Below are 1,958 nucleotides of genomic sequence, written 5' to 3' on the forward strand. Positions count from 1 at the left end.
ACCTGCGTCAGTCTGGCGTGGGAGAACCATGGCGACTCCCTGACTCAGCTTCTTTCTCCCAGCATCCTGTTCTGTTTTCTCCACCTACCTAAGGGGTGGCCTATGAAATGGGCCTAGGCAGTTTCTTTATTAATAAGAAATCATTCCCACATCACACACACACAGGGGCATTCCTGTTTTATGAACGAAATGAAGACTTACAAGGTAAAGAGTCTCAGATGAAAACTTGACTCATTTCTCTTCAAGACTAGGCTCTTGAATATCCCTGTAGCGATTTCACACGTGCTCTGGGATAACATTTGGCACCATACAACTTTCCCTGGGACTGAGTGCTGGGATAGCATTTGGCACCATACAACTTTCCCTGGGACTGAGTGCTGGGATAGCATCTTCAGCCTCTCCTTCTAAGACTGCTATTCCTCCTTCCCCATAGGAGATGGGAGCGAGCATGAAGGTGACACTCCTGAAATAGAGCCGGAAACTCCCAGGGTGTTATCCAGTGTATCTGAAGATACTGTTCCCTGGAATCCAGGGCAGGCTCAGAGCTGGGAGTCCATGCCTAGGGGCCCCAGAGACATGCTCCTAAGCCCACCCTTTCTTCAGAAAGACAGCTTCTCAAGCCTTCTGGGTAGTGCTGAGATGGACTCTCTCTTAAAGCCCCATACGTGCCCTCAGTGTGGGAAACGGTTTGTGTGGGGCTCCCATCTCGCCAGGCATCAGCAAACACACACTGGGGAGAGGCCCTACAGCTGCCTCAAGTGTGAGAAAAGCTTCGGGAGAAGGCATCACCTGATTAGGCACCAGAAAACCCATCTACGTGACAAGCCAAGCAGGTGTTCTGAGTGTGGCAAGAATTTTCGATGCAACTCCCATCTGGCCAGCCACCAGAGAGTCCACGCGGAGGGCAAGTCCTACAAGGGCCAAGAGATCGGGGAGAGTCCCGGGAATGGGAAACAGCAGCTTGCCCCACCGGTGCCAAAGTGCCATGTGTGCACTGAATGCGGGAAGAGCTTTGGCCGAAGGCACCACCTCGTGAGACACTGGCTGACCCATACTGGGGAGAAGCCCTTCCATTGCCCTCGCTGTGAGAAGAGCTTTGGCCGCAAGCACCACCTGGACAGACACCTGCTGACCCACCAGGGACAGAGTCCTGGGAGCAGCTGGGACAGAGGGACATCTGCCTTTTGAAATTCGTCTCTTCTGTAGCTATGGTCAAACCTCTCAGCCGGTTCTATCAGCAGCCACTGCCAGAGATGCCCCTCTCCTGGACCCTGATGGCCAGAGCATTTCTTACCAGTTCAAACGAAAACAGAGTTCTTTGGGCAAAATTTTGGGGAACAGTGCAAAATCTGTGTGTGATTATTCAGCTTGAAACCACTGCCAAGAAAACAGTGGAACCAGTAGTGATGGGTGAGGTTCGTCCTCATTGGTTGGAGTCTGTGTTGGAGTCTAAATATCCATGCATCACCCTTGTGTGCTGATTATTTTCTATCCCCTTTGAAGAGGGGATATAAAGTGAAAGGGGCCATGTCAGTATATCAGAGGCCCTGGGAACTACTGCAGTCAAATTAGTGTCTATTATTGCAATCTTTCCTAAATTTATTTGGCCTCAGGATCTATTTCAGATTCCCACAGAACTGATGACCCTGTGAAATGTATTTCTGTCATCACTGGGTTAAAAGGAGACAAGGAAACAAGAAAGAAACAGTGACCAGACACTCAGAACCCCGATGTTGATCTATGAAAGCATGGGGGCCAGACATTGTTGTATAGGTCTATCATCCTTCCCTGTCATTACATGTGCCTCTCACCCTTACCTCTGAAAAACAGAGTGGCCTTTCACTTTCTATTCTCTTCTCTCTCTCTCTCTCTCTCTCTCTCTCTCTCTCTCTCTCTCTCTCTCTCTCTCTCTCTCTCTTTGGAGGGATTTGGAGATGTGTTGGAGTAGGTGTGTCGTT

At 49.8% G+C, this 1,958-nt stretch overlaps 1 protein-coding gene across 3 annotated transcripts in view; it reads left to right on the forward strand.

Annotated features, from left to right (window-relative positions):
• The window catches only part of Znf641 (zinc finger protein 641), an 11,314-nt gene extending 9,413 nt beyond the window's left edge, over positions 1–1,901 (forward strand). For all 3 annotated transcript variants that reach the window (XM_005353971.2, XM_026782812.1, XM_026782811.1), the window contains one exon: positions 434–1,901. In XM_005353971.2, the coding sequence (XP_005354028.2) occupies positions 434–1,188 (755 nt within the window). In that variant the 3' untranslated portion in view covers positions 1,189–1,901. The remainder of the gene's footprint in view (positions 1–433) is intronic.
• The last annotated feature ends 57 nt before the right edge of the window (positions 1,902–1,958 follow it).

This window comes from Microtus ochrogaster, chromosome 15 (assembly GCF_000317375.1).
Source record: "Microtus ochrogaster isolate Prairie Vole_2 chromosome 15, MicOch1.0, whole genome shotgun sequence".
In the NCBI taxonomy this organism is placed as follows: domain Eukaryota; kingdom Metazoa; phylum Chordata; class Mammalia; order Rodentia; family Cricetidae; genus Microtus; species Microtus ochrogaster.